Consider the following 25842-nt stretch of genomic DNA (forward strand, 5'->3'; position numbering starts at 1 on the left):
CCATACATTTCCTCTTTAATCACCAGATACCTCCCTGCCCAGACCCTCCGTTTCTCACAGGAGACCCTTTTGTCCTCCAACCTAGTCACCTCCTCTCACTCTCACATCCAAGACTTCTCACAGGCTGTCCATTTCCTTTGGAACTCTCTCCCTCAGCCGGATCGTCATGTCACGAGTCTGGAAACCTTCAAACGTACTCTGAAAACACACCTGTTCAGACAAGCCTATAATTTGCTATAGGCAGCACTGAAGGCTCACTGGCTCACCCACTAACCCCTGTGTTTCCTTCTGTTTCCTCCCCACTACCCTCTAGATTGTAAGCTCGCAAGGGCAGGGACCTCCTCCTAGTGTTTCTCATACTGCTGTAATTTTAACATATGTACATGTACCAACTACATATCAACTATGTAAGTATTTGTATTTATTCAATGTCATGACTGTACAGTGTCTTGTATTTCTTATGAATATTTGTTCCCCATTATTTGTTTGTACTATGTACAATGCTACGGAAGATGTTGGCGCTATATATATTTATTATTATAATCGTTATAATTGTATTATATTGTGAATAACCTTCATTAATCGTTTCTTATAATAAAATCTGAAAATATTGTTTATAACGATGATATAAATATAATTACAATCGTAATAAGTGTTGTAAAATATTAGTAAGTATTACTAAAATTTTACTAAAACTATACCTAACCCTACTCTCACACAGAACCCTCCATGTACCTATACATAACCCTTAGACCCCCCCTGGTGGTGCCTAACCCTAAGACCCCTCCTGGTGGTGCCTAACCCTAAGACCCCCCCTGGTGGTGCCTAACCCTAAGATCCCCCTGGTGGTGCCTAACCTTAAGATCCCCCTGGTGGTGCCTAACCCTAACCACCCCCCTGGTGGTGTATATTGTACTGTAACTATACCTAACCCTACTCTCACACAGAACCCTCCCTGTACCTATCCCTAACGCATTGACCCCCCCCCCCCCCCCCCCCAGTGGTGCCTAACCATAACCACCCCCTTACTGATCGCTTTATTATGTGGATAATGTTTTACAAATAGTGACTGTAAAAAATAAATTGCAATTTACGTTACGTACTGATCGCATTATTTTGCGAATAATAATGTTTTACAAACAGTAAGGGCTAAAATTTTAAATAATGTTTTAGTTAAATACGACAACTATGTTTAGCATTTTTATAAACGTTATTAGTCACGGGCACATTTTCTAAACTTAAATCACCACAAGCAGTTATAAAAAATTAAAAATCTCCGGGCGCAGTTTGTAAAACGTTAATCTCCAGCGCCCTTTTTTTCCTGTTCAGCGCCCATTAAAAGATATTTATTATGGGAGTGAATGGCGGCGCCCTTTTTTCCTGTTACCGCCATACGATCCTTTTCTGATCAGATTCGATCAGAGAGGGATCTATCTGTTGGTCAATCTGATGGCAAATTCGACCAGTGTATGGCCGCCTTAAATCCTTTTTGAAGAGTGTCTTTATGAACAATAAAGGCCATGCTGAGAATCTCCCATGAAGAGATGGACTAGTCCAAAACCCATCTGTCCTGTCAGATTTTGTCTGCCTACTCTTAAAGAGAAACTCCGACCAAGAATTGAACTTTATCCCAATCAGTAGCTGATACCCCCTTTTACATGACAAATCTATTGCATTTCACAAACAGACCATCAGGGGGCGCTGTATGACTGATTTTGTGATGAAACCCCTCCCACAAGAGGCTCTGAATACCGCGGTACTCTGGGCAAACTGCCACAATGTAACAAGGTTCACAGACAGGAAATGGCTGTTTACAGCTGTCTGTAACAGCCAAAACAGCTAGGAGCAGCTACATAACCTGCCCACAGTAACAATGTCACCATGTAATACATGCCAGAATGTAAATCGGGGAGAGGAAAGATTTTACAATGAGCAAACACTGACTAAATCATTTATACATAATTATGGTAAAAAAATGAAGCACTTTTTTTATTACATTATTTTCACTGGAGTTCCTCTTTAAGTGACAGCAACATAGGAGAAAAGCAATTTATAGTTCATTTTACCCTGTAAGAAATGCACTTCTTATTTTTTCTGTGTTTACATGTATGTTAAATTATACAGTTTTTTGCGATAGTGGTCCATTAAAAGGGAACCTGAAGCGAGTAAAATTATTTAAAATAAACACGTCGCTGCAAATAAAGATTACATACTTACCTCGCCATCCGTTCCTATCAGAAGCTCACCATTTTCTTCTTACAATGATCCCTTCAAGTTCTGACAATATTTTGTCAGAACTGAAATATACCAGTTGCAGTCAGTTATATATCAGCAGCTGTCAGTTACAACTGAATGTGCAAGGTAAAGTCCATGTTTCCCTATGGGGCAAGTGGGTGATATTAATTTAACATTGTACTAACCAGAAAGCGGTTATGGGGTAATGGCCATTTTTAAAATGGAAGACAGAGAATTCCATTGATTACAGTGGACAAATGGGACGCAGGAGAGGAGAATGAGATTGAGGAGTAGACTACACAGGAGGTAAGTATGACCTGTGTATGCTTATTTTGACTTTATTTTCAGTTCAGGCTCTCTTTTAGTAAAATTACTTTTTATAGCCCCATTCTAAGTCTCTATTTTTGAGACAGTGGATATATAGGGAGAACCTTTTAGGCTATGTACACATGTAGCCCACGAGGATTGGGGCTTGCTGGCTTGGGCGACGGTTGAGGGCAGACTTCTGTCCCCTTGTGAAGGCATCAGGGCTGCTGTACACGAGTGCAGAAGGCGCGTGTGTGTGTGTGTGTGTGTGTGTGTATAGTGTGTGTGCAGTGTGCGTGTGTGGTGTGTGTGCGTGTGTGTGGTGTGTGTGGTGTGTGTGGTGTGTGTGGTGTGTGTGGTGTGTGTGTGGGGTGTGTGTGTGGGGTGTGTGTGTGGGGTGTGTGTGTGGGGTGTGTGTGTGTGTGTATGTATGTGTGTGTATGGTGTGTGTATGGTGTGTGTGGGTGTGTGTGGGGTGTGTGTGTGTGTATGTGTGTGTGTATGTGTGTGTGGTGTGTGTGGTGTGTGTGTGTGGTGTGTGCAGCATGTAGTACAGACTATTTACAGGCGACAAACTGAACACAGTCTGGAAATGGGCCAGTCAATATTGTCAGGAAGTGAATTTTATTGGCACAATTCCAAACTGCATGTCATGTGCATAAAATTTACCCGAAATCTAGAACTATCATCATCTCATCAACCCTCCCCACTGACTGCTTAAATTAAAGGGAATCTGAAGTGAAAAATAAACTTATGAGATAATGAACTGTATGTGTAGTACAACGAAGAAATAAAACATTAGTAGAAAAGAAAAAGAGTCTCATATTGTTTCCAGTACAGGAAGAGTTAAGAGACTTCAGTTGATATCTATGCAAAAGAGCTTCTCTGAGCTCTCCAAGCTCGGTCTGCTACAGTGCCGTTTTCTGAAGAACTCCTTTTCTCAACTGGTCTCTCACTGTTCCTTGTTTGTTTAACCACTCTGCGACTGCCTAACGCAGGATGGAGGCCCCAGAGTGGCTCCAGGTCATGCCAGGTGGGGTGAACTCGCGAGAGGAGAGATTTGCAGGGAACAAGCGTTCGCTCAATCGCACGTTCCCTGCACAGCACACAGAGATCAGCCTGCCAGCCGCAATCTGAGCTGGCAGGCTGTAATTAAAAACAACAACAAAAAAACAAATATGTGTACAGCGCTGCTATCTAGAGCAACGCTGTACAGAGGACATCCGTCACTTAACTGTACCTCCCAACGGCTCACAATCTAAATCCCTATCATAGGCTGATGCCTATGTATGTATTGTGTAGTGTATGTATTGCAGTCTTGGGCTAGTTGGGGGGGGGGGAGGGGACAAAAGGAATAGGTTTAAAAAAAAAAAAAATACTGATTATTTTTTATTAATAAAAAATAAAGATACCAGCAGAAATCAGAGACCACCATTAGTGGGAAGAAAGGGAGGTGAAATTAATTTGGGTGCTAAATGATTCTGATTCTGAAGTTGTAGGACTGAGCTACCATTAAAAGCTGTGAAGTGCTGAATTGTAAAAAAAAATGGCCTGGTCACTAGGGGGGTATAAACCCTTGGCCCTCAAGGAGTTAAAGTAGACCCAAATTAAAAATACACGATTTCAGAAATAAAATCTATTTTCTAAATTATAATAATAAATAGCAGCTTTTTTTCAGCTGCATGATGACAAATATAAAATATTTTACACTTATTGGAGGAACCCCTCCCTTCCTTTCATATTGCCGGGACAGAATCCGGCAAACTGGTGGAGTAGGTGGTGTCCAGCAAAGGAGGAATTGCTAATGGCTGCCACCTGTATAAGGCCCCGTTCACACTTGCGTTTTGCCATGCAAACGGACCGGATCCTGATCGGATCAGGACCTGATCCGGATCGGAACCGTACTGTTTCTGATCCGGATCTGGTCCATTTGCATCAGGCATGCATCAGGCTGCCATCCGGATCCGTGGGCAAAAAAATTGCGAAATTTCAATAAAAAAATGTTGGGGTCAGCAGAAGGTGCACCTGGTGCACCTGTAGAATCAGGTTCCTCCGCTGTGGGCCTCACCTCCACCTCCGACATTCTGCCAAACAGCTCCAGCACGTCTGTCACTGCTGCTCCACTCCAGACATGCTTGGCCCATGTGTCCACATCTGAAATGGCCGCTTGGATACGCATAGGAAGTGGGGTAGAACGTCAGGTTTTTGTAGGCAGTGTGTTCTGTGCCTTCCGTTTCCCATTGGTTTCTGTGTTCCGGATTGTGCTGTCACAGGATCAGATCCGGCTCCGGTCCGGGTGCGTGGGCCGGAGATCCGGACCCAAAAAATAGCGCATGTTGGAAAAGTGTCCGGAGTCCGGTCCGGCTCCATACTGTACTGAACGGACACGTGTGAACGTCCGCATAACCTTTGCATTGCTATGCGGAACTACGTTTCGTTTGTACAGTATACGGTCCGGATCCGGCCCTGCGAATCCGGACAGGGAACGCTAATGTGAACCGGGCCTAACCCTAGTTATGAAAAGAGAAGGGTGAAAAGCATGCACTGAAATGCTCATAGGCTTGAAGGAGTGTTTATTTATCTTTGTATGTGTCAGAGTGGTGCAACTAAATATTTTGAATTGTTTGGTTTGGGATCGCTTTAAGGATTTTCTGTCAGGAAGTTCAAAGGGTCATTAGCTCTGCAGTTTCATAGTTTAATATTTGCAGTTTACAAATGACACACTGCATTTTAGAGAACTCTGCAATGTTATAAAAGAAAAACTTTATAACTGGAAATAAAAATATGAGACATTTCTACTAATGTTCTATTAACTATACATACAATTGCTTGTATCATAAGGGTTTTTTTCGCTTCAGTGTCACTTTAAGCACTCCGTTAAAGAGAATCTGTACTGTAAAATTCTAACAATAAAAAGCATACCATTCTATTCATTATGTTCTCCTGGGCCCCTGTGTGCTGTTTCTGCCACTCCCTGCTGCAATCCTGGCTTGTAATTGCCATTGTTATGCAGTGTTTACAAACAAAATACATAGCAGCTGATAGGCTGAGAGTAGCTCAGTGTGTGAGTCATACAGAGTGTGCAGGGGGCCTGGAGAGGGTGTGTATGGCTTCTCTCCAATCACAAGCAGCACAGCACATACCAGCCTGACTGCCTGAGCCCGACAGACCAGACAGAGGAGAGAAGATTAGATCATATAACAGAGATAGCACAGCCACTATGCAACTAGGAAAGGCTGCAATAAGACAGAGCACATTAGAACAGCTATAGGAACATATAGAAGAAATAAGGCTCAAAATTTTGTTACAGAGTCTCTTAAAACTCAGCCCGTGGTTTCTTAGCAAAAGAAAATGGCAGCCTATACCGCCATGAAAGAGAGATGAGAGACGGGGAATGTGGGCGAAGTGTCCACTTTCATTTAGCAGACATCCTCCCTACAGTCCAGAGACAGCGAGGGCGCTAAGCGATTCCAGGCGTGTCATACAGAAACGGTTGATCCTATAAAAAGTTAACTCACCAGGACAGCGATTCCCGTGAAGATCACCGCCGAAAGGAACTGCCAGACTCTGCGGAGGGAAAAAAAAAACCACAAAAATATATCAGAGACATACGAGAAACGGTACAACGATTATCCCTGCAACCGCAAATCCCACATTTCATCCACATACATGCACAAGATTTCCCATGCAGGTTTCCAGAGCAGGGGAAAATCTGCGCTCAAATGTGAACTTTAATGGAAAAAAAAAGCAGGAAAAAAGGGAACCCTGACTCGGCCATACCTTTCTTGGCTATTTTCCCTGAATTGAGTCGGGCTCATCCATACCGCAAGGGAGGACTGTGACCCAGGAGACTGAAACAGAGGCCATCTATACCCTCAGCCTTTTCTCATTTTTTCCCATTTTATTTCTAAGCGCTGGCTAGCTTCTGTTCCTTTGTGGGATGTAGCATTTTCCTATAATGAAACCTGTAATGCACTCTTTTTACTTTAGTAAATGCATTCTATAAAATCCTTTAACCTCCCTGGCGGTAACCCTGAGTCAGGCTCGGAGCAGAAAAACTCAGTTCAGAGAGGTAACCCCGAGCCAGACTCATGGTAGCCACCAGGTCTGTGAAGAGTATAGTGGGTCGGGCAGTGGGCGTTTCAACTCGCTTTCCCTGGGATCCAGAAGCCGGCAGCCATTCTCCTTCCTGTCCCCGGAGGCCCTGCATCTCTCTGGTGAGATGGCGATCTCACTACAGGGGTTACAGTGCCACCTGAAGGATGAAGCGAGAATTGCAATGCTGGATCCAGGGGAGGTGAGAAAAGGCTCATACACACAGGGCGCAACTGTCGCCACAAACACGTGGCACGCGCATGTTGCAGCGACAGGTCCCCCGTGTGTATGAGGCGTGCGCCACGAACCGTCGCCAGTCAGAGCTGTCGCCAGGCGATTGACGTGGCCAATCGCCGGCAACAACTGTCGCCGCAACTGTTGCTAGTCCGCCACACGTACTGCGTGTGTATGCAGACTAGCGACAGCAACCCATACACCATGCACGGAGCTTCCGCCGGATCTCTGTCCCTCTGTGCGGCGTGTGTATGGCTGCTGCACAGAGGGACCTGGCGACGAACTGTGCATTTGCCTTTATGAGTCATGACTGTGGTTGTCAGACCCCTGCAATGCATTGTGGGACTTGTAGTTCCTTAACAGTTGGAGGGCCAAGTTTGCCCATGCCTATTGTAGACCCTAAAATCCAGAAATAATAATACCACAAGGGGGTTAAAAGGTTATTACCCTGTTCCTAAGTATAAACCTTATACTGCCCCCATACCCTCCCCACCGCTATAGACTGTATACCCCTTATACTGTCCCCTATACCCTCCACACTTCCAGGACTGTATAATCCCTTATAATGCCCCCTATACCCCTCCCCACCCTATGGACAGTATACCCCTTATACTGCCCCCTATACACTTCCCACCTCCTGGACTGTATACCCCTTATATCCTTCCCACCCCTATGGACTGTATACCCCTTTCTACTGCCCCTATACCCTCCCCACCCCCTATGCACTGTATACCCCTTATACTGCCCTCTATACCCTCCCACCCATATGAACTGCATCCCCTTCACAACAGCCCTGTAATGTGGTGAATGTTAAGAAACAACTGACCAATCTTTACAGACACGCACTGTGCGCACCAATGTGTGCGATCCTAGCAACGCTCTGCATTGTAATACTGGTATAAGTTGCATTGCAGCATCACTGATGAGGTGTGAACTGTGAACAGACTGTTCATCACGCAAAACAGCACACGTTACATTGTAATGTGCCAGTGTGACAGTACCGTTATACCATTAGGGCTGACATACATTTCCTTTTAAACAATGCAGATTACCTGGCTGAACTGCTCATTCTCTGCGTCTAATACTTTTAGCCATAGACCCTGAACAAGCATGCAGATAATATGTTTCTGACCCAAATCTGACTGGATTAGCTGCATTCAGGTGTGTGATTTAGACACTACTGGGCACAGAGATCAGTAGGGCAGCCAGGTAACTGGTATTGTTTAATAGGAAATAAACCTGGCAGCCACAAAATGCCTCACGTCAGGTGTAATTTAAACAGACCCTGAAGCGAAAAAAATAAAATAAAAAAGGATAATAATGATTTGTACAGTGGCGTAGCTAAGGAGCTATGGGCCCCGGTGCAAACTTTACATGCCCAACCCCCATCACCTACCCCCCCCCCCCCAGCACTCTATACATAACAATTGATACGGCGCACCAAATCCTGCCAAAGAACAACCACAGTATCAGGGGTGCAAGAAGGGGATGGGGAGCAGTGTGTTAAGGATCACTACTATTCAAAGTATCTATAGAAGTGATTATTAACCTCTTGCCGACCGCTGATTGGCGTGAATGGTTTCCTATGGGCATTTCAGGAGAGCAACTCTATTTGGAAGGCGGAGCTCCGCCTTCAGTCTCCCAGTGGCGATCGCCGCTTGGAGACAGACGGCGAAACCGCCATCTAATTAGGCTGTACAGCGCTGGGTTGTAAGGCATCGCTGTACTGGGGACAGCCATGTGACACGGCTGTCCCCCTGGGACACAGGGAAGCGATCCGCTGTGATAGGCTGATGGGAGGAGGGAGGAAAAAAAAACAAATGCACAATTTTATTTAAAAAAAATAAACATATTTATAAAAAAAAAAAATAAACATGGGGGGAGCGATCAGACCCCACTAACAGAGAGCTCTGTTGGTGGTGAGAAAAGGGGGGGGGGTTCACTTGTGTGCTAAGTTGTGCGGCCCTGCAGCTTAGCCTTAAAGCTGCAGTGGCCTATTTAGTCAAAAATGACCTGGTCACTAGGGGGGTTTAAGACCGCAGCTTTTGAAATTGATCGCAGACAGCAACATTTTTACTGCTGCCAGGTGCAGCTCTGTGGAATGTTTGTTTAAAGGGAACCAGAGAGGAAGCCCCCTTGTGTATTTTACCATATATATATCAGTAAGAACATTAGAGAAAACACTTACCATGCTCTCCGTTTCATCCTCACTGCTAAAAGTGTCTGTTATCAGCTGTGATAAGAATCCCGGACTGAGCATTCAGTCTGGCTTTGCAGGGAATAATTATAGCAGAGCCAGTAGGTGGCAGGCTTGGGCTTGAAAAGACACCAGAGAAGACAGACTCCGCTATAATCTTTCCATAGCAAAGCTAGACTGAGTGCTCAGTCGGGGATTCTTATCAGAGGTGATAACAGTCAGATTAAACAGAGAACAATGAAATAAAGAGCAGATTAGGTGTTTACTGTCATGTTCCTACTGATTTATAAGGTAAAATACAAGAGGGTGCTTCATCTCTGGTTCTCTTTAAAGCGGATGCGAGATGAAAAACTAACTATAACAAGTAACTTGTCTATATATGTTACCTGAAAACCTGTGGGCGAGGCTTTTTTAGTTTATAGGGAATTAGAGTATTAAAACAAAAACAAAAAAAGTATTTGGCTTGAGGAATGCCCTATAAACTATAGGAAAGGAACACAATTATGCAATGTGTAAAAGTTCACCTCGGATCCACTTTAAGTGGTTAAGCACAGGCCCAATAGAGAGCTAATACTGTGATAGAGGGTGTATTGCAGTACAGCCATCTCCCAGCAGGCCGCGCTGTGCATTGTGCAGTGTTGCACTACAGCCATCTCCCAGCAGGGGGCGCCGTGCAGTCTGCAGTGTTGCAGTACAGCCATCTCCCAGCAGGCCGCGCTGTGCATTGTGCAGTATGCAGTACAGCCATCTCCCAGCAGTGGGAGCCATGCAATCTACAGTGTTGCAGTACAGCCATCTCCCAGCAGGGGGTGCCATGCAGTCTCCAGTGTTGCATTACAGCCATCTCCCAGCAGACGGCGCTGTGCATTGTGCAGTGTTGCAGTACAGCCATCTCCCAGCAGGGGCACCATGCAGTCTGCAGTGTTGCAGTACAGCCATCTCCCAGCAGGGAGAGCCATGCAATCTACAGTGTTGCAGTACAGCCATCTCCCAGCAGGGGGTGCCATGCAGTCTGCAGTGTTGCAGTACAGCCATCTCCCAGCAGACGGTGCTGTGCATTGTGCAGTATGCAGTACAGCCATCTCCCAGCAGGGGGGGCGCTGTGCATTGTGCAGTATGCAGTACAGCCATCTCCCAGCAGGTCGCGCTGTGCATTGTGCAGTGTTGCATTACAGCCATCTCCCAGCAGGGGGCGCCGTGCAGTCTGCAGTGTTGCAGTACAGCCATCTCCCAGCAGGTGGTGCTGTGCATTGTACAGTGTTGCAGTACAGCCATCTCCCAGCAGGGGGTGCCATGCAGTCTGCAGTGTTGCAGTACAGCCATCTCCCAGCAGGGGGCGCCATGCAGTCTGCAATGTACCAGGCTTCCTGTCTTATTAAATTTAGGAAGACAAATTCCTCCTGTATGATGCCATCTCCCAGCAGGCAGCGCCATGCAGTCTGCAATGTTGCAGTACAGCAATTTCCCAGCAGGGGGCACCACGCAGTCTGCTGTGTTGCACTACAGACATCTCCCAGCAGGGGGCGCCGCGCAGTCTGCAATGTTGCAGTACAGCAATATCCCAGCAGAAGGCGCCACGCAGTCTGCTGTGTTGCACTACAGCCATCTCCCAGCAGGGGGCGCCGCGCAGTCTGCGCTGTTGCAGTACAGCAATATCCCAGCAGGGGGCACCAAGCAGTCTGCTGTGTTGCACTACAGCCATCTCCCAGCAGGGGGCGCCGTGCAGTCTGCAATGTTCCAGGCTTCCAGTCTTATTTTATTTACTAAGACATAAATTCCTCCTGTTTGATGTACGAAACCAGCAGGACTCTGGGGAGCAATTGCTGAAATAATAATTTCTGCCAAGTTAGTTTAAGCCGGTCTTCTGCGGCGGCTTCTCTGCTGGGTAACGTTAACAATGTAACCCAATTACTGCCTGTCCAAACAAGCAAGGAGACAGCGGGGCGAGGAATGTGCGCAAGGTAATATTACATAACAGACCCCCCTCGGCTTCTGTGCGCTGCATTTCACGCTGCATACTAATGACTCCGACGAATGAGGTCATTCTGTTCCATCAGAATCTAACTCAACTCCAGGCAAACAATGATCATTTCACTCATCATGCAGAGAGAGCCCCCGAGGAAGCCTGGGCGACACACGAGCACCAGGGCAGCAATTCTTCACACTAACCCCAGGCTTTCCAGCAAGTGCATGGCGTCTGATGGGCAGAATGTAAATGGCAGTCAGTGTACCATCAGTGTAAATAAATACTGCAGCTGAGAAGAGAGGAGGGGAAAGCAGAATCCTAAAATAATTAAAGGGGTTCTGTGGGGTGGGGGTGTTGAACATAAAAACAGACACTTACCTGGGGCTTCTATCAGCCCCATGTAGCAGTAATGTCCCACGCCTTCCTCCTCCGATCCGCCGTTCTCCACCGCCGGCCCCGGGCTAGCGGGGCATGCCAACCAACTGCGACTGCGCAGCCTCACGCCTGCTCACTCCTGTGCGCGTCATCGGAAGCTTACTGCGCAGGTGCAGTACAAGAAACCTTCGTACTGCGCCTGCGCAGTAAGCTCCCGATGACGAGAGCGGGAGCGCACATTATTTGCCTTGTTAGACAAATAATTGCCCGGTGCCGGCAGCGGGGAATGGCGGATCGGAGGACGACGGCGTGGGGGCTGATAGAAGCCCCAGGTAAGTGTTTGTTTTTATCTTCAAAACCCCCCCACAGAACCCCTTTAGGAGAAGATTTGTTAATTCCTTTTTATACTGAGGCAGCTCATTTCGCGTGTGTTCTGCCCTGCGCTTGACCTGGGCGCCACCATAAACAATGTTATGTCTAAGGCCGCGCAACATTGTAACTAGGGTACCGGCGATTTCAGTACCCCAAATTACTTCTCCCTTGAAGTTGCTAGAAGGGGGAATAGTAATTAAAGTGTACCACAGACATCAAACGGTATAGCTTTGATACCTACCCGGGGCTTCCTCCAGCTCCATAAGCTCATGCGAGTCCCACGCCGTCCTCCCGTTCAGCCGCGATCAGCTCCGGTAACAGCTCAGTCGCGTCCAGCCTGGGTATTCTGCGCATGCACTGACCTCCCGGGCATGCGCAGAATACCCAAACTAGACCTGTTACCGGGTCTGAAAAGCAGACCGCAGGAGGACGGCGTGGGACTAGCATGAGCTTATAGGGCTGGAGGACGCCCCGGGTAAGTATCAAAGCTTTAGAATTTGACGTCTCTGGTTTACTTTAACGCCGCCCAGTATTTCAGCGGCAGCAGGGCGAGCTGTCAATTCAGCTATACACTCTGTATATTATACTCTCCTACGCTGTATGCTTGTTTTGGGATTTCAAATGTGAGCACACCCCGAGTGAAGGTAGTAAAAATGATGCCCAAAGTGTGACTATTTGTGTGCCCACTATTATTTACCAGCACTGCTGTAACTCTCTCGGGCATGGAGGTCACCAGAGCGTCACCGGGTGCCACCGGAATCCTCCTCCACTCCTCCATGATGAAGCTGGTGGATGTTAGAGACCTTGCGCTCCTTCACCTTCCATATAAGGAGGCCCCACAGATGCACAATAGGGTTTAGGTCTGGAGACATGCTTGGCCAGTCCAGCACCTTTACCATCTAACAAGACAGTGGGGGTCTTAGGCTAGGTTTCCACTTGCGCGTTGTGTCAGTTTTTCTGCTCAGAAAATTCGCATAGATTTTAAAACTAATGTTAGTCAATGCAGCCGTTTCCACTCTATGCGAATTTTCGTACGCGCTCGTACGCGTGAAAAAATCTGAGGTCCTGTATCATTTTTTCGGACATCGCGTACGATTCGCGTACAATGCTTTGTATAGGCAATGCGAATTTTCACGTTACTTGCCCGAAAATTCGCATTAGATCCATGGTTACAGGAAGTTGTCAGCAGTCATGACTAAGCTGTTACTAGGCAGATTATGCATGTGTAACTAATGCGAATTTTCGCGTACGAAAATTAGCATAAAAACGCATACAAATTTACATGCGAATTTTCACCAATCAGAAAAATCTTATACGATTTTTTGCAGGCGAAAATGTAACGCTACAGTGGAAACGTAGCCTTAGAGGAGTGGAGAAACCAATGTTAGTTACCTGGTAACATCCTTTTTAGTAACCTCCAGGACAGGTCCACCACGAGAACGACAGGCTCCTCCCAGGAACAGGAAACGTCCAGATAGAGTACTCTATAAATCTTTGTCCAACCCCTTGATCCTCAGTCAATTCCAAGTACTGTTCCTAAAAACAAAGGGGTTTTAATATTCATACTGCATATACATATACTTTTCTTGTACTTATATACACATATAAATCCTTTACTCGGGTGGGTTACGGACCTGTCCTGGAGGTTACTAAAAAGGATGTTACCAGGTAACTAACATTGGTTTTTCCATTAACCTCCAGGACAGGTCCACCACGAGAAGATGAGCAAGAATCTTACCAATTTTGGGTGGGCTGACTGCCTGCAGGATTTTCCTTCTAAATGATTGCTGCCTTGCAGACATCAGGTTCATTCTGTAGTGTCTAGAGAAGGTGCTTAGACTTAAACATGTAGCCGCTCTGCAGATTTCTTCAGCGTAGCACCCGCTCTGTAAGCCCATGAAGTGGCTGCTGCTCTGGCTGAATGGGCTCTAACTGTATTTAACACAGTATTTCCTGTAATCCTATAGGCTTTCTCTATGCATAGTTTTACCCATTTAGCTATAGATCCTTTTGACATCTTTCCGCCTCTTGTAGCACCTGAAGTGTTGACTAGCAAGGCTCTAGAACTCCTAAACTCCGCTACCCTCTCTAAGTAGCATATAAGACATCTTCTGATATCTAACCCCGGCTCTTCTTCAAATAACGGTAATAGATCCTTAAATATTATACAAAAAGGTTCGTCGCAACATAGGGCCTCTAACTTATTCACCCGTCTAGCCGAGGTAATAGCTATGAGAAATACAATCTTCATTGTTAGGAGTCTGAAGGGAATTCATGATATGGGTTCAATGGGCTCTATTTTCAATACCTTCAAAACTAAGGATACATCCCAACTTTCCTATTTACCATAGGTTTCCTTTCTATTGATCTAAAATATTGGATGATAAGGGGGTCCTTTGTTAACCCTACCCCCGAAAGGTAGATATTCCCACTACCTGTACCTTTAAGGTACTTAATGACATATTCTTTGCTACACCATCCTGTAGAAACCCTAAAACAGTCGGTACTTATTCACCCTTGAACCCTGACTCTTCCTGCCACATATTGAAGGCTTTCCAATATCCTAAGTATATTTTCCTTGTCCCTTCTTCCTACAGTCTAACAAGGTACTGATGACCCTCTCTTAAACTCCCTTTATCCTTTAGAGGGGACTTCTCAGAAGCCAGGCTGACGGGTTTAGATTTGTAAAATCCGTGGAATCAGTTGGATTGGTGGAAACGCATAACCCTTGTCGAATATTCCCTCATTTGGATTCAAGGAGTAAAGCCTCCTGCACCTTGCTGTGTTAATCAATGCCGAGGTTTTTGCGTTTACCTTGATGTTCTCGGCTGCTGCGTCAATTATATAGTCTGTGGCCTTGGAAACTACTTCTAATGATTCTAAAATCTCCTGCTTAGAAGCTCCTCACCTGCAGCACCTGGGGTTCACAGCCGGTCTCCCATGCAGCTACTAACCAGGCCTGAAGCCGCTTAGCCTCCACGATCTGACGAGAGCGGCGCTTTCGGCTTAGTGTGGCCGCAGGCCTTATATACCATAGCTGGGATCTGAACCCAGTATGCAGTGTGTAGTAGCTAGTAGGTAACTGTCTTAACCTCTAGACCATGAACCACACTACCTTTTTAATTACTCAAAGGACCAGAGCTGCAGCCACTAGGACGCGCTCCATAGGCAGTAGCAGTGTTAGGAAGACTTGCCTAAGGTCTCCTACTGAATAGGTGCTGGCCTACTGAACAGACAGAGCTGAGATCCGAACTCTGGTCTCCTTTGTCAGAGGCAGCACCCTTATCCATTACACCATGCAGCCACTGCCTACCATAGAGATATAACTCTTGCTACACATGTTGTAGCTGCTGCTGGGTCTAAAATTTGCACCTGCTGCTGTCCAGGCCTTTTTAAGGCAATTCTACTTCCTTATCTTGTGGATCTTTCAGATACCCCAGATCCTCAAAGGCTAATCTGTTGTCTTTATTAACCTGTGAGAATGCTGCATCAAGCTTGGGACATCTATCCCAAGTCTTAACATCTTTTTATTTTTATGTTTAATAAGCTGAGACTCAGCATTTGGTATCTCCACGGTCGGCATGGATGTACTCGTACCTGTAATTACTGCCTCTGTTGCTGGGGGGGGATAGCAGAGGCAATACTTCTCTTAATGATTTAATTGTGTCAGCCATTTCTCTTTTAACAGCTGACATTAATTCTCCTTTAAACCCCCTGATTGTTCCTGTATTAGTTTTACTAAACAAGGTTGGCAAAACTACTTATTATAATTATGGGCCATTTTTGCATCACAGAGCGGGCACCGCCTTCTTGGCCTTGTCGGCTCAGTAGACTCCGGGCCCTATAATAACAAACAACAAAAATAATGTCATCCCTCTTTCTCAAACAAAAAGGGAAAACACACCCTGGTGCACAAATATCAAGAGTGATAGCAACCCTGAGACCAGGAAAAGAAGGAACATGTATAGAGATATCCTACACATATAATCCATCTGAAATCTATAATATATATACTTTCTTTGCATATAGTAGTCAAGGGAATATATCATAAAGGCCAATCATATAACTGTTATGTTGCCCCTACCCTAATGGTTTACACATATATCTATGAGGTCTTAATATCCAAACATATATATATACACACATCTCCGTATATCTCCCCGAATAATCTGTACCAGCATTCTATTCCATGCATAGTTATACAGACCTCAGATCAGACGCTAAGCAGGCTGTTATGTTATACTGCATAGTCTCACTTTAATAACAGACCTCAGTACAGACGCGGCATAGGGCGTACAGCTCATACCATATAGGTCACCAAGCCTCCGCCACGCTTACCTTTCCTGGCTCCTGCTTAGCGTCCATCCCGCTCCGTTCAGCACACGAACTGCCGAACCATGCAGGCTTCCGGCGTCTCTTCCCCCACGCGACCGGAAGTGACGCCGCGTAAGGGCGGAAGTACGTCACGCGTACAACGCCATTGAGGGCAATCAGCTGCCTACCCTCTGGAGGCCCGCATGACTATCCACGTCACCTCCGGCGCGCCATTAGCCTCCGCTCCAGGGGAATCATGGACGCCGCGCGTGTCCTCCGGATCCACCGCAACTCGGGCAGCCAGGACAGCCATGGGAGAAGGTAACTCTCGCTTTCTCCCCACCAGACCCCAACACCTCTCTAGGCAGGTCCACCATCCGCCGCCAACCGGGTCCCAAACACACCTGGTCTGACGGACCGGCGAGCGACCAGAGCACTCCTTGTTCCCTGGAACAGGAAACGTCAACTGAGGATCAAGGGGTTGGACAAAGATTTATAGAGTACTCTATCTGGACGTTTCCTGTTCCTGGGAGGAGCCTGTCGTTCTCGTGGTGGACCTGTCCTGGAGGTTAATGGAAAAAAAGTAGGGATAATAAAAATTGCACCCTGCAGAAAGAAAACACAGAGACAACAGGAGCCCAAATGGTGCAGTATGTCACAGTACCAGAAGCATGTAAAATATGCGGATAGCTTATACTAACAGGTGGGATGCAGAAGGGCAGCAAAGCACTAGAAGCAGGTGGAGATGTATAACCCCGACTCCACTCGGGTGACCAGACAGAGCTGGAGATGGTCGCACTCTTGATAAAAAGCAAACCTCAAACTACCTAAACTGGTCAAAGAGGGATGACCTCCCTCCAAAAGGAGGGTGAACTCACAGGAGAAAGAGGCACCCAGAGAAGATAAAATGCGTTCAAAACAAATAAAATGAAAAAAAAGTGAGGTGGCTTACCTCAATGAAGACAAATTCACGTATTAATAGAATTTTATTGTATGAGGCGCCTTATTTGTGGCTACAAGCACTATTGGGCACTGCTATTTGGCCTGAGGAAGTGGGTATGCACCCACGAAACGCGTTGCCAGTGCAATACAATTCTATTAATACGTGAATTTGTCTTCATTGAGGTAAGCCACCTCACTTTTTTTTTTCCATTTTATTTGTTTTGAACGCATTTTATACTCTCTGGGTGACTCGTTTCCCTTTGTCTTGGAGAAGTGTTTGGGCCATTATTATGTTGGAATATTGCCCTGCAGCCCAGTTTCCGAAGGGAGGGGATCATGCTTTGCTTCAGTATGTCGCAGTACATCTCGGCATTCATGGCTTCCTCCATGAACTGTACCTCCCCAGTGTCGGCAGCACTCATGCAGCCCCAAACCATGACACTCCCACCACCATGCTTGACCTAAGAACTAGACACACCTGTCTTTGTACTGCAGACCAGTTTGATGCAGTGCATGGTCTGAGCACTGACAGGCTGACCCCCACACACCTTCAACCTCAGCAGAAATGGTGCTAGCAGTCATATGTCTATTTCCAAAAGACAACCTCTGGATATGACACGGAGCACTCAACCTCTTTGGTCAACCATGACGAGGCCTGTTCTGAATGGTACCTGTCCTGTTACACCGCTGTGTGGTCCTGGCCACCATACTGTAGCTCAGTTTCAGGGTGTTGGCAATCTTCTTACTGTATAGCCTAGGGCTTGGCCTTCTTTATGTAGAGCAACTATCCTATTTTTATATGAAGATCCTCAGAGTTTTCTGCTGAGAGGTGCCATGTTGAACTTCCAGTGAGAGCACCATCCACATCTGAGTTGAATTGTGCCTGCACCCCCTACCAGCCATCCACATGTCAGAAGCACTCACCCTCTGACGAAGGCGTTTCGTATAAGATCGACAGAAGGACCCACCTTAGACCTAAAGGTTCCCGTACTGCAAATTTGATCTCGTTCCCCAAAACTTGACTGATCTGCAAACAAAGAAAATAAAATGATTTAATAAAAGTCAAATACAAGAAATCACAGAAGTAGTTATGGCAGAACAGTCCCCTGCGAAAAGTCGCCATTCGCCAGCTCGACTTAGCGGCAAACACTACTTTCCCATAAGGCTATTCTTTGACCCTTCACCCTGAAGTGAGGTGGGACAGGATGGCCAATCCGACCTGAAGACCACCCAGACCACTCCCCCCAATAAAAAGGCACAATCCTGTCAGCCATTTTCACTTTGTCAGGCCTGGTGCACACCAAAAACCGCTAGCAGATCCGCAAAATGCTAGCAGATTTTGAAACGCTTTTTCTTCTTTTTCTGTAGCGTTTCAGCTAGCTTTTTGCGGTTTTGTGAAGTGGTTTTGGTGTAGTAGATTTCATGTATTTTTACAGTAAAGCTGTTACTGAACAGCGAATGTAACAAAAACCGCCTGCAAAACCGCTCTGAAGTGCCGTTTTTCAGAGCGGTTTGCGTTTTTCCTATGCTTAACATTGAGGCAGAAATGCATCCGCAATCCAAAATCTGCAGCAGCCCGGGAGTATGCGTTTCTGCAAAACGCCTCCCGCTCTGGTGTGCACCAGCCCATTGAAATACATTACCCTAGCAGATCCGCACCCGCAAGCGGATCGCAAACCGCAGCAGAACCGCTCTGGTGTGCACTAGGCCTGAGTGTAGGCAGAGGAGCTGCTGCTGCTGATACAGGGACAACAGTGTTAGAGAGGCTGTATTGTAATCTTGTGCTGTGTAGCTGCTTCCTATGTGCACTGCTACTTGTAGTGCACCAGTTAGATTGTGTTGTTGCTTCCTAGGTGCACAGTGCAACAGCTAGGGGGTGTTCTGTATGGCTGATATTGTGGTGAAACCCCTCCCACAGTGTGATGTCATGACCATGGTCCTGACAGTTTGCTGTCGGTGAACCTCATTGCATTGTGGGAAATTCCGGCTTTTTTCAAACTGCCAATGAAGCAATATCTCCCTCTGTGCATATATCTCTCAGTAACGAACCATCCGTACAGATCACCTGGCAGAACTAAAGATGTCCCTGCCGGTGATACATTTCAGAAAGTAAATTTTATTCATTATGTTATTTTCACTACAGTTCCTCTTTAAAGTCGCCTCGAGTCCTCTCCTGCTAAGAGCTCTGTAATTATTGAAAAGGCTTCGCAGTGAGTCCATCGCTGCCGCGCTCCCGCCAGAACGCCTGTTTATTATGGAGGAGCGAGGCATCGGAGGCGCGAGCAGAATGAATTCTTAATGATGGAATTACACGCCTGGCCTCCCGGGAGCGCGGCTGCGAGGGAACGGAGCCGCACGGAAGCCTCACGGCCGCCAGTGACAGGATCGCTTCTGACAAAGTCTGACGAGACCCAAAGTAAAAACCTCCAGATTACAGGAGGCGTCACCGGGGAGCGCTATCAGACCGGAAAACACATCCCGCAGAGGGGAGGCTGGCAGAAGGCAAAACAACGCAAGCAGCACAGAGATCTCTGTACAGGGGAAAGCGGGACTCCTGAACAGTAAACAAAAATACACCAAACACAGCAAAAGGCAACAAAACATGTCAAACGATGCAAAGTACAGCACAACATGGAACAAAAACACGCCAAATACAACGCAACATACATTACAGCAAACACAGCGACGCGTACAGCCAAACACAGAACAAAAATACGCCAAATACAGGGCAACATACATTACAGCAAACACAGCGACGCGTACAGCCAAACACAGAACAAAAATACGCCAAACACAGCGCAACATACATTACAGCAAACACAGCGACGTGTGCAGCCAAACACAGCGCAACATACATTACAGCAAACACAGCGACACGTGCAGCCAAACACAGAACAAAAATACACCAAACACAGCGCAACATACATTACAGCAAACACAGCGACACGTGCAGCCAAACACAGAACAAAAATACGCCAAATACAGCGCAACATACATTACAGCAAACACAGCGACACGTACAGCCAAACACAGAACAAAAATACGCCAAACACAGCGCAACATACATTACAGCAAACACAGCGCAACATACATTACAGCAAACACAGCGACACGTACAGCCAAACACAGAACAAAAATACGCCAAACACAGCGCAACATACATTACAGCAAACACAGCGACACGTGCAGCCAAACACAGAACAAAAATACGCCAAATACAGCGCAACATACATTACAGCAAACACAGCGACACGTGCAGCCAAACACAGAACAAAAATACGCCAAATACAGCGCAACATACATTACAGCAAACACAGCGACGCGTACAGCCAAACACAGAACAAAAATACACCAAACACAGCGCAACATACATTACAGCAAACACAGCGACGCGTACAGCCAAACACAGAACAAAAATACACCAAACACAGCGCAACATACATTACAGCAAACATAGCGACGCATACAGCCAAACACAGAACAAAGATACGCCAAACACAGCGCAACATACATTACAGCAAACACAGCGACGCGTACAGCCAAACACAGAACAAAAATATGCCAAACACAGCGCAACATACATTACAGCAAACACAGCGACACGTGCAGCCAAACACAGAACAAAAATATGCCAAATACAGCGCAACATACATTACAGCAAACACAGCGACACGTACAGCCAAACACAGAACAAAGATACGCCAAACACAGCGCAACATACATTACAGCAAACATAGCGACACGTACAGCCAAACACAGAACAAAAATACGCCAAACACAGCGCAACATACATTACAGCAAACACAGCGACACGTACAGCCAAACACAGAACAAAAATACGCCAAATACAGCGCAACATACATTACAGCAAACACAGCGACACGTACAGCCAAACACAGAACAAAAATACACCAAACACAGCACAACATACATTACAGCAAACACAGCGACGCGTACAGCCAAACACAGAACAAAAATACACCAAACACAGCACAACATACATTACAGCAAACACAGCGACGCGTGCAGCCAAACACAGAACAAAAATACACCAAACACAGCGCAACATACATTACAGCAAACACAGCGACGCGTACAGCCAAACACAGAACAAAAATACGCCAAATACAGCACAACATACATTACAGCAAACACAGCGACGCGTACAGCCAAACACAGAACAAAAATACGCCAAATACAGCACAACATACATTACAGCAAACACAGCGACGCGTACAGCCAAACACAGAACAAAAATACGCCAAACACAGCGCAACATACATTACAGCAAACACAGCGACACGTACAGCCAAACACAGAACAAAAATACACCAAACACAGCACAACATACATTACAGCAAACACAGCGACACGTACAGCCAAACACAGAACAAAAATACGCCAAACACAGCACAACATACATTACAGCAAACACAGCGACACATACAGCCAAACACAGAACAAAAATACGCCAAACACAGCGCAACATACATTACAGCAAACACAGCGACGCGTACAGCCAAACACAGAACAAAAATACGCCAAATACAGCGCAACATACATTACAGCAAACACAGCGACACGTACAGCCAAACACAGCACAACATACATTACAGCAAACACAGCGACACTTACAGCCAAACACAGAACAAAAATACGCCAAACACAGCGCAACATACATTACAGCAAACACAGCGACGCATACAGCCAAACACAGAACAAAAATACGCTAAACACAGCGCAACATACATTACAGCAAACACAGCGACACGTGCAGCCAAACACAGAACAAAAATACGCCAAACACAGCGCAACATACATTACAGCAAACACAGCGACACGTACAGCCAAACACAGAACAAAAATACGCCAAACACAGCGCAACATACATTACAGCAAACACAGCGACACGTGCAGCCAAACACAGAACAAAAATACGCCAAACACAGCACAACATACATTACAGCAAACACAGCGACACGTGCAGCCAAACACAGCACAACATACATTACAGCAAACACAGCGACACGTACAGCCAAACACAGAACAAAAATATGCCAAACACAGCACAACATACATTACAGCAAACACAGCGACACGTGCAGCCAAACACAGAACAAAAATACGCCAAACACAGCGCAACATACATTACAGCAAACACAGCGCAACATACATTACAGCAAACACAGCGACGCGTACAGCCAAACACAGAACAAAAATATGCCAAACACAGCGCAACATACATTACAGCAAACACAGCGACACGTGCAGCCAAACACAGAACAAAAATACACCAAACACAGCGCAACATACATTACAGCAAACACAGCGACGCGTACAGCCAAACACAGAACAAAAATACGCCAAACACAGCGCAACATACATTACAGCAAACACAGCGACACGTGCAGCCAAACACAGAACAAAAATATGCCAAACACAGCGCAACATACATTACAGCAAACACAGCGACACGTACAGCCAAACACAGAACAAAAATGCGCCAAACAGCGCAACATACATTACAGCAAACACAGCGACGCGTACAGCCAAACACAGAACAAAAATACGCCAAACACAGCGCAACATACATTACAGCAAACACAGCGACACGTGCAGCCAAACACAGAACAAAAATACACCAAACACAGCGCAACATACATTACAGCAAACACAGCGACACGTGCAGCCAAACACAGCGCAACATACATTACAGCAAACACAGCGCAACATACATTACAGCAAACACAGCGACGCGTACAGCCAAACACAGAACAAAAATACACCAAACACAGCGCAACATACATTACAGCAAACACAGCGACGTGTGCAGCCAAACACAGAACAAAAATACACCAAACACAGCACAACATACATTACAGCAAACACAGCGACACGTACAGCCAAACACAGAACAAAAATACGCCAAACACAGCGCAACATACATTACAGCAAACACAGCGACACGTACAGCCAAACACAGAACAAAAATACGCCAAACACAGCACAACATACATTACAGCAAACACAGCGACGCGTACAGCCAAACACAGAACAAAAATACGCCAAATACAGCACAACATACATTACAGCAAACACAGCGCAACATACATTACAGCAAACACAGCGACGCGTACAGCCAAACACAGAACAAAAATACACCAAACACAGCGCAACATACATTACAGCAAACACAGCGACACGTACAGCCAAACACAGAACAAAAATATGCCAAACACAGCGCAACATACATTACAGCAAACACAGCGACGCGTACAGCCAAACACAGAACAAAAATACACCAAACACAGCACAACATACATTACAGCAAACACAGCGACGCGTACAGCCAAACACAGAACAAAAATACGCCAAATACAGCGCAACATACATTACAGCAAACACAGCGACACTTACAGCCAAACACAGAACAAAAATACGCCAAACACAGCGCAACATACATTACAGCAAACACAGCGACACGTACAGCCAAACACAGAACAAAAATACGCCAAACACAGCGCAACATACATTACAGCAAACACAGCGACACGTGCAGCCAAACACAGAACAAAAATACGCCAAACACAGCGCAACATACATTACAGCAAACACAGCGACACGTGCAGCCAAACACAGAACAAAAATACACCAAACACAGCACAACATACATTACAGCAAACACAGCGACACGTACAGCCAAACACAGAACAAAAATACACCAAACACAGAGCAACATACATTACAGCAAACACAGCGACACGTACAGCCAAACACAGAACAAAAATATGCCAAACACAGAGCAACATACATTACAGCAAACACAGCGACACGTGCAGCCAAACACAGAACAAAAATATGCCAAACACAGCGCAACATACATTACAGCAAACACAGCGACACGTGCAGCCAAACACAGAACAAAAATACACCAAACACAGCACAACATACATTACAGCAAACACAGCGACACGTACAGCCAAACACAGAACAAAAATACGCCAAACACAGCGCAACATACATTACAGCAAACACAGCGACACGTACAGCCAAACACAGAACAAAAATACGCCAAACACAGCGCAACATACATTACAGCAAACACAGCGACACGTGCAGCCAAACACAGAACAAAAATATGCCAAACACAGCGCAACATACATTACAGCAAACACAGCGACACGTACAGCCAAACACAGAACAAAAATACGCCACACACAGCGCAACATACATTACAGCAAACACAGCGACACGTACAGCCAAACACAGAACAAAAATATGCCAAACACAGCGCAACATACATTACAGCAAACACAGCGACGCGTACAGCCAAACACAGAACAAAAATACACCAAACACAGCACAACATACATTACAGCAAACACAGCGCAACATACATTACAGCAAACACAGCGACACGTACAGCCAAACACAGAACAAAAATACGCCAAATACAGCGCAACATACATTACAGCAAACACAGCGACACGTGCAGCCAAACACAGAACAAAAATATGCCAAACACAGCGCAACATACATTACAGCAAACACAGCGACGCGTACAGCCAAACACAGAACAAAAATACGCCAAACACAGCGCAACATACATTACAGCAAACACAGCGACACGTGCAGCCAAACACAGAACAAAAATATGCCAAACACAGCGCAACATACATTACAGCAAACACAGCGACACGTGCAGCCAAACACAGAACAAAAATATGCCAAACACAGCGCAACATACATTACAGCAAACACAGCGACGCGTACAGCCAAACACAGAACAAAAATACGCCAAACACAGCGCAACATACATTACAGCAAACACAGCGACACGTGCAGCCAAACACAGAACAAAAATATGCCAAACACAGCGCAACATACATTACAGCAAACACAGCGACGCGTACAGCCAAACACAGAACAAAAATACGCCAAACACAGCGCAACATACATTACAGCAAACACAGCGACACGTGCAGCCAAACACAGAACAAAAATACGCCAAACACAGCGCAACATACATTACAGCAAACACAGCGACACGTGCAGCCAAACACAGAACAAAAATATGCCAAACACAGCGCAACATACATTACAGCAAACACAGCGCAACATACATTACAGCAAACACAGCGACACGTACAGCCAAACACAGAACAAAAATACGCCAAACACAGTGCAACATACATTACAGCAAACACAGCGACACGTGCAGCCAAACACAGAACAAAAATATGCCAAACACAGCGCAACATACATTACAGCAAACACAGCGCAACATACATTACAGCAAACACAGCGACGTGTGCAGCCAAACACAGAACAAAAATACGCCAAACACAGTGCAACATACATTACAGCAAACACAGCGACACGTGCAGCCAAACACAGAACAAAAATACGCCAAACACAGTGCAACATACATTACAGCAAACACAGCGACGCGTACAGCCAAACACAGAACAAAAATGCGCCAAACAGCGCAACATACATTACAGCAAACACAGCGACGCGTACAGCCAAACACAGAACAAAAATACGCCAAACACAGCGCAACATACATTACAGCAAACACAGCGACACGTGCAGCCAAACACAGAACAAAAATACACCAAACACAGCGCAACATACATTACAGCAAACACAGCGACACGTGCAGCCAAACACAGCGCAACATACATTACAGCAAACACAGCGACGCGTACAGCCAAACACAGAACAAAAATACGCCAAACACAGCGCAACATACATTACAGCAAACACAGCGACACGTACAGCCAAACACAGAACAAAAATACAC

General features: G+C 45.9%; 1 protein-coding gene and 1 pseudogene across 3 annotated transcripts in view; both read right to left on the bottom strand.

Annotated features, from left to right (window-relative positions):
- Nucleotides 1–25842, bottom strand: part of TP53I11 (tumor protein p53 inducible protein 11) — a 152888-nt gene that overhangs the window by 35750 nt on the left and 91296 nt on the right. For all 3 annotated transcript variants that reach the window (XM_068260122.1, XM_068260124.1, XM_068260123.1), the window contains 2 exons: nt 18005–18063; nt 6060–6108 (listed from right to left, as the gene is read on the bottom strand). In XM_068260122.1, coding sequence (XP_068116223.1) covers nt 6060–6108; nt 18005–18063 — 108 coding nt within the window. The remainder of the gene's footprint in view (nt 1–6059; nt 6109–18004; nt 18064–25842) is intronic.
- Nucleotides 14686–14803, bottom strand: LOC137539270 (5S ribosomal RNA; annotated as a pseudogene).

This window comes from Hyperolius riggenbachi, chromosome 11 (assembly GCF_040937935.1).
Source record: "Hyperolius riggenbachi isolate aHypRig1 chromosome 11, aHypRig1.pri, whole genome shotgun sequence".
In the NCBI taxonomy this organism is placed as follows: domain Eukaryota; kingdom Metazoa; phylum Chordata; class Amphibia; order Anura; family Hyperoliidae; genus Hyperolius; species Hyperolius riggenbachi.